At 50.2% G+C, this 15,763-nt stretch overlaps 1 protein-coding gene across 1 annotated transcript in view; it reads left to right on the top strand.

Moving 5' to 3' along the window:
* Window positions 1-231: 231 nt before the first annotated feature.
* The window catches only part of LOC119975205 (multidrug and toxin extrusion protein 1-like), a 73,180-nt gene continuing 57,648 nt past the window's right edge, over window positions 232-15,763 (top strand). The window contains exon 1 of the mRNA XM_038814818.1: window positions 232-378. Within this exon, the coding sequence (XP_038670746.1) occupies window positions 232-378 (147 nt within the window). The remainder of the gene's footprint in view (window positions 379-15,763) is intronic.

The following is a 15,763-nucleotide window of genomic DNA, read 5'->3' as shown; positions in this document are numbered from 1 at the left end:
TAGTGTGCCATCTCTGCTGGCAGGAATGAACCAGTTAAAACTGAATAGAGTCTTAGTTCCTGGAAACTGAAGTCCTGGAACGGCCTGTCCATGGTGCTGGGCGAAGTCCAGGTGTGGTGACTGATTTAAAGTTGAAATTTGCTATTAAATTGGCAGATAGATCTGGGGGAGCGAGGTGACAAAGCTGGGGGGGGTTTTTTTTTCTTGTGAGTCAAGAAGGACTGGGAGAAAATGACGGATTTGATGCAAGTTGCCTCGAGCACCGCTCCCCAAACACCTGGAACCTGTGGGAGCCTGTTCCTGAGGAAGATAAGGAGGATTTTACCACGCAACTTCTGGCAGGAGGCGAAAGATCTTATACGTATAGCAGGGCCAGTGGTGAGGTTTAATATTTCATTGAAAGTTTAAACTGGTATTTAAAGATGCTGGAAATATTTTCACTGCAAGTATGAGCATCTTTGTTGCCAAATGTAACAAAGACATAGTGAACAAGGTTTCCTCTGTGCGCTTTTCTGTGATAAAGGGAGTGATCAGTTTCCGATATCTGAGTATAAGAATTGGCAAGTCATGTTGCAGCTGTATAGAACCTTAGTTAGGCCACACTTGGAGTATAGTGTTCAATTCTGGTCGCCACACTACCAGAAGGATGTGGAGGCTTTAGAGAGGGTGCAGAAGAGATTTACCAGGATGTCGCCTGGTGTAGAGGACATTAGCTATGAGGAGCGGTTGAATAAACTCGGTTTGTTCTCACTGGAACGACAGAGGTTGAAGGACGACCTGATAGAGGTCTACAAAATTATGGGGGGCATTGACAGAGTGGATAGTCAGAGACTTTTTCCCAGGGTAGAGTGGCCAATTACTAGGGGTCATAGGTTCAAGGTGCGAGGGGCAAGGTTTAGAGGAGATGCACGAGGTAGGTTTTTTTGGTGGAAGCAGGGACGATAGTGACGTTCAAGGGGCATCTTGACTAATACATGAAAAGGATGGGAATAGAGGGATACGGACCCCGGAAGTACAGAAGATTTTAGTTTAGACGGGCAGCATGGTCGGCGCAGGTTTGGAGGGCCGAAGGGCCTGTTCCTGTGCTGTACTTTTCTTTGTTCTTTGTTCTTATTTTGCGATATTATTGAATGGCATGCAAAAGTGGGGGTCAACAACGGGTGGGATTCTCTGGCCCTTCCCGCTGGCGAGATCTACCGGCCTACCCCCCCCCCCCCCCACCAACCCGCGGCGGATTCCCCAACGGCAGGAGGGGCGAGCCACGCAGAACGACGTAGACAGCGGCGGGTCCGGAAGATTCCGCCGGCGAGCTCCCTCAGCCGCTGGAAAACACGCCACGTGGGGTGGGGGGTGGGGGCCAGAGGCCGGCTTTAAAATCTGGTCCAACCTTTCAGGCTTAACATTGAGTTTGTCAATTTCCTGTCAGAACTATTGCTCTTATTTTTATTGACAGTTGCTGTCAGTACTGATTCTCATCGAATCTCTACAGTGCAGCAGGAGCCCATGCAGCCCATTGAGTCTGCACTGACCATCTGAAAGAGCACCCTACCCAGACCCACTCTCCCCCCCCCCCCCCCCAATCCCTGTAACCCCACTTAACCTGCGCATCGTTTGGACGCGAAGGTGCAGTTTTCTTTTCAGCATGGCCAACCTTTGGGCTATGGGAGGGAATCGGAGCACCCGGAGCAAAAAACCATGCAGACACGGGGAGAACATGCAAATTCTACACGGGCAGTGACCCGAGGCCGGTATTGAACCTGGGTCCCTCGCGCTGTGAGGCAGCAGTGCTAACCACTGCGCCGCCGTGTTGAACTGCAGTTGTCTTTACTTGCCCCCTTACCTTCTCCCAAACATCGTCATTCCTTTTGACATTTAATCACCCCTGCCTTCCACTTTATTGCGGGCCATCCCTTTTATTCAATAATTCACAGCCCTATTTGCCTGCCTGTGTGCTTTCATAGAATTTACAGTGCAGAAGGAGGCCATTCAGCCCATCGAGTCTGCACCGGCCCTTGGAAAGAGCACCTTACCCAAGGTCAACAACTCCACCGATCCCCATAACCCAGTAACCCCACCCAACACTAAGGGCAATTTTGGACACTAAGGGCAATTTATCATGGCCAATCCACCGAACCTGCACATCTTTGGACTGTGGGAGGAAACCGGAGCACCCGGAGGAAACCCACGCAGACACAGGGGAGGATGTGCAGACTCCACACAGACAGTGACCCAAGCCGGAACTTGCTTAAAGCCAGTTATAATTCTCACCTTCTTGCAATTCTTTTTTTTTTAATACAAATTTAGAGTACCCAATTACCTTTTCCAATTAAGGGGCAATTTAGTGTGGCCAATCCACCTACCCTGCACATCTTTGGGTTGTGGGGGCGAAACCCACGCAGACACGGGGAGAATGTGCAAACTCCACACGGACAGTGACCCAGAGCCGGGATCGAACCTGGGACTCCCGACGCCGTGAAACAGCAGTGCTAACCATTGCGCCACCGTGCTGCCCTTACCTTCTTGCAGTTCTGATACAAGTTGACAATGTTCCCTCCAAGCAGCCAGGAGCTGCAGAAAATAATTTGCGGGGACATTGGTCGCAAATGATGCCTGACCTACTGAGTATTTCTAACTATTTTGTACTGCTGTTAATGAAGAAATCTCTCTTTAAAACAAGAATAATAAATTAAACGTGTATTAAAAATACCAGAAGTTTAACAGCAACTGTAGTCCTGCAAGAAAATTAATTTGAGACAGCTTTGGGATGTGGTTTGGTCCAACTGACAAATAGTAACACATACCCTTTGCTGCTGCTAAATTATTATTTTAGGCTATTAGCATCCATCTATGCAACTCTCCTCTTTGCTCGTTCTCTCTGAAAAAGCTGCCTGTGTATTTTTATAGTCAATTCAGGTGTTAGAGTCCTTCCTTCTGTTCCCATTGATTTTATTATTTTTGGTCGCTGGCCCCATATTTGGGAGGTGCCTTTAAGCAAAGGTCTCGAGCTGAAGCAGCCTGCCAGTCAGGACACCATGGGCGGGGTTCTCCGATCCTGGGGCTGAGTGTTGACGTCGTCATAAACGCCGGAGCCAGGGGACCAACACGGCACTGGAGCGCCTCACGCAGCTCCAGCTGCCTGTACGGGCGTCAGCACGGGCAGCCCGGGTCCGTGCATGCGCGTGGGTTGCCTTCTCCGCGCCGGCCCTCGGGCAACATAATAGAGCCCTACAGGGGCCCGGTGCGGAGGAACCTAGCCCCCCCACCCCGGGATAAGCCCGCCCACCAATCGGGAGGCCCCATTCACAGGCCAGGCCACCAAGGAGGCTCCCCCCCGGAGACGGATCCCCCCTCCCTACACCAGGAACGCCGAGGACCCGCTGGCACACTGGCGGGACTCGGCCGATCTTGACGGGCATTCGGGCCGTCGAGCGTGGAGAATCGCCAGGGGGACCGTGTTGAGCGGTCCCCAACCGGTGACGCGCCGGCAACGCCGGCGCCATTGCCGCCAATTCTCCGGAACCCCCCCCCCCCCCCCGGTGATTCTCCAACCCGGCGCGGGGTCGGAGAATCCTGGCCCGTGTTCCTAGGTTTTGTGAAACTCTGAACACGTGATCACAAGCTTTTGGAATTTTAATGTTGAGGTATCACTTAACTACGTTGCAATAAACCTAGCCACAACATGACTGCATTACTATGTCACAGCACCCTGGGCTAGTGCACGGTTAATTCCAGCCCCACGTGACCCAGAATCGCAAGACAAGTAAAATTGATTTTTAGTTAAAACACCCAAGTTGAGCCCAAAAATCTACAGTCATCAGATTTGTAACACAAGTAACCTTTTATTCTGTACAGCATTGTCGTTAAACGGACAGATAATCTAACTATCTGCAACCTGTTTCCCAAACACCTCCTTTCTAACTCCCCCCATTCTCTCCATCCACACACACACACACTCACAGACAAACGACACAGAGGGGAAAGGGTGGTGGAAAGGGAAAGAAAATATTATATAAAAATGAAAGGCTCAGGATTTTTGGTGCACTGGGATGTCTTCCAGTCCCGCTGAGGTTCAGGCTTCTGTTTTAGTACTTCTTCCTTCCAGGCTTGAGGTGATTTTTCTGTGGCATGGGTTGTCTACTTTTTCTGCGGACTCAGCATCATTTCAGTTTCTCGGCTAAGGATGTGCCAGGCGCTCACTGCTTTCGGAACAATAGGGCAGTCCTTTCACTTCAACAAGCAGGAAAGAGAGAGAGAGAGAGAGAGAGAGTTCCTTTCACTTCCAAGGTCTAAACACTTCTGTCAAGTTGTCTCAGAAAGCATCACACAGGAACCAAATCACTGATTGTCGTCAGGCAGAACATTGTCCCTGGCCAATCCACCCATTTGTCAATTAACCAATCGAACTGAAGCCAGTTGCTAAGGCCCACCCAGAGCCAAAGAGTCTGACGTCTCTTCTCCCAAATACGACATCTGGGAACACAGTATCCTGACAAGCAGGCTGTTTCAACTTTGAGTCTTCTGCTTAAAGGCACATCCCGATTATGGGTCCATGGGCCAATATAATACAAATAAAAGAAATGGGAACAGAGGAAATAAACTTTTTCTTATGAAGTGCTGTTGTCTCTTCAAAGTCATGGGGCTGCATTCTCCGATTTTGCGACTAAGTGCTGACGCCGTTGTGAAAATTGTCGTCTTTTACGCCAGGGAAACTGCCGTCAGTCGGCCACCAATTCCTCGTTTTGCTGGGGGCGAGCAGGGAGGCAGCGTACCGCTCGCAGCTCTAGCTGCCGATACGGCCCCCCAGCACTTCCGGTTCAGAGGTCGCGCACGCGCACTGTGGCGGCCTGCACCGGCCCGCACCGTGCTCCATGGCGGACTCAGCCCGTGGACCTGGACCACCAAAGTAGAGCCCCGCATCAGCCGCTCACGCTCCCCCCAGACCGCCCGCCCACATTGCCCCAGCCCTGAATGAAGCCCTCCAGCCCCCCCCCCCCCCCCCCCCCCCCCGCCCGTCGATCGGCCCGCCCCCGACTGTGGCAGCCCCGGACTGAGTCCGCAGCCGCCACGTGTGGATCCCGGACGGTGTGAACACACGAGTACGCCGAATTTCAGGGGGCGGAGAATTGAAAAACTGGCGCCGCTCCTGATTTCGGAGCCAAAATGGATTCTCCGCCCCGTCGCCGAACGTGACTTCGGGCTGCACAGAATCCAGCCCATGGTTCAGAATCTGTACTTTAATGCAAATGCTGTCCTGTAAATGTTATAACACCAAGTACTTATCTCAATTGCAATGGAAATATGTCAACTCATACCAGGTTTTCAATGACCTTGGTACAGTTGGTATTTAAAAAAAATAGCTGAACTAATTTAACTTTCCATTTACAAATTAAAACTCCTGAACCATTGGAGCGGACAATACAAAGTCAGCACACTCCTAAATCGTCACACTAATGTTGGGAATTTTTAATAGTGCATTTTATTTTCAGTATATCATTATCAAAATACATTAGTAATTAATTCTCTCTCAAAGAATCATAGAATTTACAGTGCAGAAGGAGGCCATTCGGCCCCTCGGGTCGGCCTCGGCCCTTGGAAAGAGCACCTTACGCCTCCACCCTATCCCCATAACCCAGTAACCCCACCTATCCTTTTTGGAAACTAAGGGGCAATTTAGCGTGTAAATCCACCTAACCTGCACACCTTTGGACTGTGGGAGGAAACCAGAGCACCTGGAGGAAACCCACGCAGACACGGGGCGAAAGTCCATCACACGAACCTGCCTCCCATCCATTGACTCCATCTACACCTCCCGCTGCCTTGGGAAAGCGGGCAGCATAATCAAAGACCCCTCCCACCCGGCTTAGTCACTCATACAACTTCTTCCATCGGGCAGGAGATACAGAAGTCTGAGAACACGCACGAACAGACTCAAAAACAGCTTCTTCCCCGCTGTTACCAGACTCCTAAACGACCCTCTTATGGACTGACCTGATTAACACTACACCCTGTATGCTTCACCCGATACCGGTGTTTATGTATTTACATTGTGTACCTTATGTTGCCCTATTATGTATTTTCTTTTATTCCCTTTTCTTCCCATATACTTAATGATCTGTTGGAGCTGCTCACAGAAAAATACTTTTCACTGTACCTCGGTACACGTGACAATAAACAAATCCAATCCAAATCGAAATCCAAACTCCACACAGTCAGTCACCCGAGGCCGGAATTGAACCTGGGACTCTGGAGCTGTGAGGCAGCAGTGCTAACCACTGTGCCCCACTCGTCAAAATGACTGTGGTGTTGCAAACGTCCTTTGTTTTGAACAGGCCAATTTGTGTGCATTCTCCCCGGCTCAGTGTATTGTTGATAAACGCCTCCTCTGAAATAGATGTCTCTCAGATGAACTCTTCATGGTAGCGTCAGTTTTTCAGGTAAAATTTGCAGAACCTATCAATTTGCAACAGCATAAAGATATATTGCGTTGAGTTAGGCATTTAGATATTCAATAATGATGATGCCCCTCCAAATATTATATCAGACAGATTAAATATATTCTGATGTATGAAAATGCTACATGAAAGTCTATAGCAGGTGTGGTAGTCACCACTGTTTGTATAATACGTATATGAGGTAAGGATCCTGTACTACAGGTATGGGGGTAGATCCCTGCCTGCTGGCTCCGCCCAGTAGGCGGAGTATAAATGTGTGTGCTCACCAAGCTGCGGCCATTTTGGCAGCAGCTGCAGGAGGCAACACATCTCTGCTTAATAAAGCCTCGATTACTCTCTACTCTCGTCTCATCGTAATTGATAGTGCATCAATTTATTAAGCAGAGGTTTTACAGCGATGGAACTATGCATCAAGCCAGGTTGCCTACAGCCGCACCCTCAAGCAGACAACGCCACGTCGGCCTTCGCACATTGGCTAGCTTGCTTTGAAGCCTACATCGGATCAGCGCCAGAACAACCCTCAGAAGCACAGAAACTCCAGATCCTGGACTCACGGGTGAGCTCTGATATTTTTCCCCTTATCCAGGATGCGCCCAACTACACTGAGGCCATGGCGCTTCTGAAAGGGAACTACATCCGGCCGATCAACAAACTCTACGCCAGGCACCTCCTGTCCACGCGGCAACAACTCCCCGGCGAGTCATTGGACGATTTCTGGCGTGCCCTGCACGACCTGGCGAGGAACTGCGATTCCCAGGCAGTTTCGGCCGTTGAACATACTGAACTCTTAATCAGGGACGCTTTTGTTACGGGCATGGGGTCGGCGTACATCCGCCAGCGCCTTTTAGAAGGGGGTACGCTCGACCTCGCGGCGACCAAGCAACTCGCGGCCTCACTAATGGTAGCCTCCCGTAATGTACAATCGTACGCCCCCGACCGCACGGCGCTCCCCTCGTGGACATCGTGGGCCCCACCAGCGGCCGCCCACAGCCAACCCCAAGCCTGTGCCGCGCGGCAGCCAGCCAACCCCGGGGGGCCCAAATGCTATTCCTGTGGGCAGACAAAGCACCCCCGGCAGCGCTGCCTGGCGTGGAGTACAATCTGCAAGACCTGCGGGAAGAAGGGACATTTCGCTGCCGTGTGCCAGACCCGGTCGATCGGCGCTGTATCCAGGCCCATTGTTCCTGCACCCCCCATGTGCGGCCCGTGGGCGCCGCCATCTTCGGCGCCATTTTGGACGGCACCTCAGGACCCCTGCTCGTCGGGCACCTCATCGGGCCACTCATTGCCCGCAACCGCCGCCGACCAGCCCGGGGCCCACCAACTCCAGCCGCAGCTCGCCTCCATCATGCTCGACCAGTCCCGGCCGCACAACCTCGCAACCGTGACAACGATGGTGAAAGTCGATGGCCACAAGACACCTGGCCTTCTTGACTCCGGGAGCACGGAGAGCTTTATCCACCCCTCTACGGTAAGGCGCTGCTCCCTCACGGTTCACCCCGTTACCCAGAGAATCTACCTTGCTTCCGGATCCCACTCCGTGGAAATCCGGGGGTACTGCATCGCCACCCTCACCGTCCAGGGCGTAGAGTTCAGCAACTTCCGGCTCTACGTCCTCCCCAACCTCTGCGCTGCCTTACTACTCTCGTATGGACTACTCGGCCTGCAACCTCCAAAGTCTAACTCTAAAATTCGGCGGACCCCTACCATCCCTCACCGTATGCGGCCTCACGACCCTTAAGGTCGACCCACCCTCCCTGTTTGCAAACCTCACCCTGGATTGCAAACCCGTCGCCACCAGGAGCAGACGGTACAGCGCCCAGGACAGAACCTTCATCAGGTCAGAGGTCCAGTGGCTACTGCGGGAATGTATCATCGAGGCCAGCAACAGCCCCTGGAGAGCCCAAGTGGTAGTGGTAAAGACTGGGGAGAAACACAGGATGGTTGTTCATTACAGTCAGACCATCAATCGGTACACGCAGCTCGATGCGTACCCCCTCCCACACATATCTGATATGGTCAATCAGATTGCACAGTACCGGGTCTTCGCTACAGTGGACCTGAAATCTGCCTACCACCAGCTCCATATCCGCAAGGCGGACCGCCCATACACTGCGTTCGAAGCAGACGGCCGCCTTTACCACTTCCTTAGGGTTCCCTTCGGCGTCACGAATGGGATCTCGGTCTTCCAGTGGGAGATGGACCGAATGGTTGACCGGTACGGACTGCGGGCCACCTTCCCGTACCTAGATAACGTCACCATCTGTGGCCACGACCAGCAGGACCACGACGCTAACCTTTTCAAATTTCTCCACACCACCAAACTCCTGAACCTCATGTATAACAAGGAGAAGTACGTGTTCAGCACCAACCGCTAGCCATCCTTGGCTATGTTGTGCAAAATGGAGTTCTAGGGCCCGACCGCATGCGCCCCCTCATGGAACTCTGCCTTCCCCACTGCCCCAAGGCCCTGAAACGATGCCTGGGGTTTTTCTCCTATTATGCCCAATGGGTCCCTAACTATGCGGACAAGGCCCGCCCACTATCCACACCTCAGTTTTCCCCCTGATGGCTGAGGCCCACGAGGCCTTGAACCGTATCAAGGCCGACATCGCCAAGGCTGCGATGCACGCGGTCGACGAGATCCTCCCCTTTCAGGTCGAGAGCGATGCATCGGACGTCGCTCTGGCCGCCACCCTCAACCAGGCAGGCAGACCCATGGCATTCTTTCGCCGCACCCTCCATGCCTCCGAAATCCAGCACTCCTCTGTCGAAAAGGAGGCCCAAGCCATCGTAGAAGCTGTGCGGCATTGGAGGCATTACCTGGCCGGCAGGAGATTCACTCTCCTCATTGACCAACGGTCGGTTGCCTTCATGTTTAATAAGATCAAAAATGATAAAATCTTGAGGTGGAGGATCGGGCTCTCCACCTACAACTACGAGATTTTGTATCGCTCCGGTTGATTTGCTGGGTGCTCTGGATCCGTGAAACACATACAGGCCACCAACACTTAAAATAGTACAACACTATTTTATTAAATTATAAACTGCTAAACATACTATGACTGTGGGTTACACGATGCTAGATTAACTAAAGACCTGAGCTTGCCTTAACCAGTCGAATCACTCAGCACGTGGTGAGAGTCTGTGCTGTAACTTATAATCTCTTGTGCTTCTCAGAGGCTGCATCCCGAATGAGCGGGAAAAGCGATGCCCTCTGCCTTTATAGTGAGTGTGTTCTAACTGGTGATTGGCTGCGGTGTTTGTGCATGTTGATTGGTCCTAGTGTATGTCCATCAGTGTGTGTGTCTGCACCATGATATACTGGTGTATATTATGACACCGGTAAGCTCAACGAGCTATCCCGAGGTACATGTACCAGCGTACGAGTAGACCAACTCCGGGCCCGACATGATGGTCTCTGCCACCCAGGGGTCACCCGGTTCTTTCACTTCATAAAGGCCCGCAACCTGCCCTACTCCATTGCGGAAGTCAGGGCGGTCACCAAAGACTGCCAGGTCTACGCAGAGTGCAAACCGCACTTCTACCGGCCAGACCGAGCGCACCTGGAGAAGGCCTCCTGTCCCTTTGAACGCCTCAGCATGGATTTCAAAGGGCCACTCCCCTCCTCCGATCGAAACACGTACTTCCTGAACGTGGTCGATGAATACTCCAGATTCCCCTTCGCCATTCCATGCCCTGATATCACGTCTGCCACAGTCATCAAAGCCCTCAATAGCATCTTCACCCTGTTCGGTTTCCCCGCTTACGCCCACAGCGACCGGGGATCCTCCTTTGTGAAATGAAATGAAATGAAAATTGCTTATTGTCACGAGTAGGCTTCAATGAAGTTACTGTGAAATGAATTTACTATGTAGTTACTATGAGTGATGAGCTGCGTCAGTTCCTGCTCAGCAAGGGCATCGCCTCGAGCAGGACGACCAGCTACAACCCCCGGGGAAACAGGCAGGTGGAGAGCGAGAACGGGACGGTCTGGAAGGCCGTCCTGCTGGCCCTATGGTCTAAAAATCTCAGGAAGTCCTCCCCGACGTCCTCCACTCCATCCGATCGCTACTTTACACTGCGACTAATGAACCCCCCCCTTGCACATCTCCTTGCCTCCCCTAGGAAGTCCACCTCCGGGGTTTCGCTCCCAACGCGGTTGGCAGCTCCAGGACCCGTCCTCCTCCGCAAGCACGTGCGGCTCCACAAGGCGAACCCATTGGTCGAAAGGGTACAGCTGCTGCATGCAAACCCACAGTACGGGCGTACCCCGACGGCCGGCAAGACACAGTCTCCCTCAGGGACTTGGCACCAGCTGGTTCCCCACCCTCCCTCCAACTGCCCCGGCGCCACCCTTCCTCCCCCCAGCGCACCTTACTACAGCCCCCGCTCCAGGATGATCCGGCCTCCCATTTGTTCCACCCGGGGATGAAGATGAGGACTACACTCTCCTGCAGTCACAGGCGACCAAGCCGACGCCTGCATCGCCACGGGGACTGCGGAGCTCACAACAGAGGATCAAGGCCCCCGACCGGCTAAATTTTTGAACTTTCACCAAACTGTACACCTTAAAAATGCTCACATACCATGTAAATAGTTTTTCCACCACACCCGCTGGACTCTTTTTTTTTAACAGGGGGTGAATGTGGTAGTCACGACTGTTTGTATAATACGTATATGAGAGGTAATACGGTAAGGCCCCTGTACTACAGGTACGGGGGTAGATCCCTGCCTGCTGGCTCCGCCCAGTAGGCGGAGTATAAATGTGTGTGCTCACCGAGCTGCAGCCATTTCGGTAGCAGCTGCAAGAGGCAACACATCTCTGCTTAATGAAGCCTCGATTACTCTCTACTCTCGTCTCATCGTAATTGATAGTGCATCAGCAGGGACGGCATGTGGCACAGTGGTCAGCATTGTTGCCTACAGTGCTGAGGACCCGGGTTCGAATCCCAGCTATGGGTCACTGTCCGTGAGGATTTTGCACATTCTACCCGTGTTTGCATGGGTTTCACCCCCACAACCCCAAAGATGTGCAGGTTAGGTGGATTGGTCATGCTAAATTGCCCCTTAATTGGAAAATAAATAATTGGATACTCTAAATGTAGAAGAAAAAAAATTTAAGTCTACAGCCCAAAATACCTTTACGTTGGGCTGGCAACTGCTTCAATTCTACAGCCAAGAATTAACCGTGCTGAAAACAAACTTCAAATCACAGATTTCAAAATCTCGATTCTGAAGAAAGAACGTCCTCATGTCCCAGCTCAGCTGGAAGATTGCTGCCACCTAGGGGTTCAAAGCGGGTCACCAGGAGTGTTCTTGACATCGCTGACAGCTGCTCACCATTGATCCGTCCTTCGTTTCGGGGCTGAATTCTCCACCGTCAGGATTCTCCGTTTTGCCGGCAGCCCGGGGGTTTCCCAACGCAGTGGGGCTGCCCAAAAAAAAAAACCCCATTGGCTAGCTGGGTGAAACGGAGCATCCCGAAGGCGTACTGAACCGGAAATCTGGTGAGGCGGGACAGAGAAAGCTGCCCAAAGTCCTTTTTTTAACGCAGCGAGCTAATGTGCTGCCTGAGAAGGTTTCAGAAGCAGATTCAATGGTAACTTTCAAAAGAAGGGAAATGTACTTCAAATTGAAACAATCTGGAGGGCTATGCGGAAAGAGCTGAGGAATGGGACTAATTGGAAAGATGTGGACGAACAGGCATGATGGTCTGCTTCTGTAATGCTTCATTCTGTGAAAGTCAATGAATGGCAGTGTTTTTCTGCAGCTAATAATAATAATCTTTATTGTAGACTTAGGCTTGGATACAAGTAGGCTTACATTAACACCACAGTGAAGTTACTGTGAAGATCCCCTCGTCGCCACATTCCAGCACCTGCTCGAGTACACTGAGGGAGAATTCAGAATGTCCAATTCACCTAACAGCACGTCTTTCGGGATTTGTGGGAGGAAACCGGAGCACCCGGAGGAAACTCACGCAGACATGGGGAGAACGTGCAGACTCCGCACAGACAGTGACGCACGGGGGAATCGAACCCGGGTCCCTGGTGCTGTGAAACCACAGTGCTAATGTCATGTGAGAGTACCTTTAAGAAATGGGTGTTTATAAATCGGTGTGTGTATAAGTATCTGTAGTGAGAGTACCTTTGCTCTCTCTCCAGGGGCTGGTTTAGCACAGGGCTAAATAGATGTCTTTTAAAGCAGACCAAAGCAGGCCAGCAGTACAGTTCAATTCCCATTCCAGCCTCCCTGAACAGGCGCCAGAATGTGGCGACTAGGGGCTTTTAACTGTAACTTCATTTGAAGCCTACTTACAATAAGCATTTTTCATTTCATTTCATTTCATTTAAGAAATGGGTGTTTATTACTGCAGTCATGTCAGAGAGTGGGTAGAGCTGGGCTGTCTGTCAGCTTTTTACTTTTGTTTTAGGCTGTTTGCTGCAGGGTGTACTTTAGTTTTGTTTTCAGAGCTGGATAGCTGCAGTCACAGCCGGAAGGTGTATTAGAGTCTCCCTCTGTAATCAAAAGACTGTAAATCGATCCTGGTGATTTAAAACTAATAACTGCTCTCAGTACTGAATTTAACCTGATGTGCTTCTGTTTACAGGTTTCTTTAGAAGTCTTCTGGATGTTAAAAGGACAGTTTACGGATTACTTTGTGTTGTATTCTTTGGGGGTTGTATTTGAATTAATAAGAACATAAGAACTAGGAGCAGGAGTAGGCCATATGGCCCCTCGAGCCTGCTCCGCCATTCAATGAGATCATGCCTGATCTTTTGTGGACTCAGCTCCACTTTCCCGTCCGAACACCATAACCCTTAATCCCTTTATTCTTCAAAAAATGATCTATCTTTATCTTAAAAACATTTAATGAAGGAGCCTCAACTGCTTCACTGGGCAAGGAATTCCATAGATTCACAACCCTTTGGGTGAAGAAGTTCCTCCTGAACTCAGTCCTAAATCTACTTCCCCTTATTTTGAGGCTATGCCCCCTAGTTCTGCTTTCACCCGCCAGTGGAAACAACTTGCCCTCATCTATCCTATCTAGTCCCTTCATAATTTTATATGTTCCTATAAGATCCCCCCTCATCCTATTAAATTCCAACGAGTACAGTACCAGTCTACTCAACCTCTCCTCATAATCCAACCCCTTCAGCTCTGGGATTAACCTCGTGAATCTCCTCTGCACCCCTCCAGCGCCAATACGTCCTTTCTCAGGTAAGGAGACCAAAACTGAACACAATACTCCAGGTGTGGCCTCACTAACACCTTATACAATTGCAGCATAACCTCCCTAGTCTTAAACTCAATTCCTCTAGCAATGAAGGACAAAATTCCATTCGCTTTCTTAATCACCTGTAGCACCTGCAAACCATCTTTTTGCGACTCATGCACAAGTACACCCAGGTCTCTCTGCACAGCAGCATGTTTTAATATTTTATCATTTAAATAATAATCCCTTTTGCTGTTATTCCTAGCAAAATGGATGACCTCACATTTGTCAACATTTTATCCCATCTGCCAGACCCTAGCCTATTCACTTAACCTATCCAAATCCCTCTGCAGACTTCCAGTATCCTCTGCACGTTTTGCTTTCCCACTCACCTTAGTGTCGTCTGCAAACTTGGACACATTGCCCTTGGTTCCCAACTCCAAATCATCTATGTAAATTGTGAACAATTGTGAGCACAGCATTGATCATAGGGGCTGGCTTAGCTCACTGAGCTAAATCGCTGGCTTTTAAAGCAGACCAAGCAGGCCAGCAGCACAGTTCGATTCCCGTACCAGCCTCCCCGGACAGGCGCCGGAATGTGGCGACTAGGGGCTTTTCACAGTAACTTCATTGAAGCCTACTTGTGACAATAAGCGATTTTCATTTTTTTCATTTTCATCCCTGAGGGACACCACTAGCTACTGATTGCCAATCAGAGAAACACCCATTAATCCCCACTCTTTGCTTTCTATTAATTAACCAATCCTCTATTCATGCTACTACTTTACCCTTAATGCCCTGCACCTTTATCTTATGCAGCAACCTCTTGTGTGGCACCTTGTCAAAGGCTTTCTGGAAATCCAGATATACCACATCCATTGGCTCCCCGTTATTTACCGCTCTGGTAATGTCCTCAAAACAATCCACTAAATTAGTTAGGCACAACCTGCCCTTTATGAACCCATGCTGCATCTGCCCAATGGGACAATTTCCATCCAGATGTCTCGCTATTTCTTCTTTAATGTTAGATTCCAGTATCTTCCCTACTACCGAAGTTAAGCTCACTGGCCTATAATTACCCGCTTTCTGCCTACCTCCTTTTTTAAACAGTGGTGTCACGTTTGCTCATTTCCAATCCGCCGGGACCATCCCAGAGTCTAGTGAATTTTGATAATTTATCACTAGTGCAATTGCAATTTCCCTAGCCATCTCTTTTAGCACTCTGGATTGCATTCCTTCAGGTCCAGGAGATTTGTCTGCCTTTAGCCCCATTAGCTTGCCCATCACTACCTCCTTAGTGATAACAATCATCTCAAGGTCCTCACCTGTCATAGCCTCATTTCTATCAGTCACTGGCATGTTATTTGTGTCTTCCACTGTGAAGACCAACCCAAAAAACCTGTTCAGTTCCTCAGCCATTTCCTTTATTAAATCTCCCTTCTCATCTTCTAAAGGACCAATATTTACCTTAGCCACTCTTTTTTGTTTTATATATTTGTAGATGTTGTGGCTGGTTGTGGCTGTTGGAGATCTGTCATCTCAGCTCCAGGACATCACTGCAGGAGTTTCTCAGGGTTAGTGTCCGAGGCCCAACCACCTTCAGCTGCTTCATCAACAACCTCCCTTCCATCATAAGGGCAGAGGTCAGGATGTTTGCTGATGACTGCACAATGTTCAGCACTATTTGGGAGTTCTCAAATACTGAAGTAGTCCATGTCCATCTGCAGTAAGACTTGGAAATTATCCAGGCTTGGGCTGATATGTAATGAGTATCATTCGCGCCACGCCAAGTGAAAAATGAAATGAAAAAATGAAATCGCTTATTGTCATGAGTAGGCTTCAAATGAAGTTACTGTGAAAAGCCCCTAGTCGCCACATTCCGGCGCCTGTTCGGGGAGGCTGTTACGGGAATCGAACCATGCTGCTGGCTTGCCTTGCAAGTGTTAGGCAATGACCATCTTCAACAAGTGAGCATCTAACAATCGCCCCATGACATTAAATGGCATTACCACCACTGAATCCCCACTTTCAATATCCTGGGGCTTACCATTGATCAGAAACTGAACTGGACTAACCATATTAATGCTATGGC

Source organism: Scyliorhinus canicula, chromosome 12 (genome assembly GCF_902713615.1).
Source record: "Scyliorhinus canicula chromosome 12, sScyCan1.1, whole genome shotgun sequence".
NCBI lineage: Eukaryota > Metazoa > Chordata > Chondrichthyes > Carcharhiniformes > Scyliorhinidae > Scyliorhinus > Scyliorhinus canicula.
The sequence above is the reverse complement of the archived record's forward strand: the minus strand, read 5'-3'. Positions and strand labels throughout refer to the sequence as shown.